Here is a 725-nt window from a genome sequence, read left to right as displayed (position 1 = left end):
ACAAATCTTGCAAGTTGGAACGTAATATTCTCCTTCCCAGAATGAGTTGGAGGAATTCCAGCGTGACGAGACGGCGAAGAAAAGCGACTGTTTGACGGCCTTGTACCTGCGAGAGATTGAGGAGCACAAGGACAAACCTTCCTTCTTCCACTGTATGCTTTTCCTGTTGCCAATTTTGTTGATGTCACTGTTAGTACTCGTTATTTGATATTTCCAACAATATTTCAAGAAACACCTACGCTAATGGCTCACTAAGCATCCTTAATGTGTACCTGCAACATCCATGTAATATTTGTTGAACCCCCAGTGGATCAGCTAGTGGCAGTGATTTTCGAAATGTTTGTTGCCGGAAGCGAGACAACATCGAGCACACTGTCCATGGCGGTGTACTTGCTCGCCAAACACCCGGAGGTCCAAAAGCGTGTCCATGAGGAACTGGACAGGGTGGTGGACAAAGACCAGCTGCCGTCCTTCTCTCATATGGACCAGTGAGTGTTAGGTTTTCGTGGATAACATATTGAGGGTAGAATCAGTAATATTTTTAAAACAAAAAATCTTTCCATATAGTTCTTCCTCTCCTTCTATAGTAACATGCATTCCTTGAGAATACTCTTCTTTCTTCTTTCAGGTTACCATACACGCTGGCTACCATACACGAAGTGCAAAGGACATTCAAACTCGTCCCGTTCAGCCTCCCGCACTCAGTGGTGCAGGATATCACGATC

The 725-nt window shown here is 44.7% G+C and overlaps 1 protein-coding gene across 1 annotated transcript in view; it reads left to right on the top strand.

Annotated features, from left to right (window-relative positions):
* Positions 1–725, top strand: part of LOC119593179 (cytochrome P450 2L1-like) — a 6,738-nt gene that overhangs the window by 3,650 nt on the left and 2,363 nt on the right. Inside the window, exons 7-9 of the mRNA XM_037942158.1 lie at positions 41–152; positions 308–488; positions 629–725. The exon at positions 629–725 is cut by the window's right edge and continues 4 nt beyond it. Coding sequence (XP_037798086.1) covers positions 41–152; positions 308–488; positions 629–725 — 390 coding nt within the window. The remainder of the gene's footprint in view (positions 1–40; positions 153–307; positions 489–628) is intronic.

This window comes from Penaeus monodon, chromosome 31, assembly GCF_015228065.2.
Source record: "Penaeus monodon isolate SGIC_2016 chromosome 31, NSTDA_Pmon_1, whole genome shotgun sequence".
Lineage (NCBI taxonomy): Eukaryota > Metazoa > Arthropoda > Malacostraca > Decapoda > Penaeidae > Penaeus > Penaeus monodon.
Note: the sequence above shows the minus strand (reverse complement) of the source record. Positions and strands in the feature narration are given on the sequence as shown.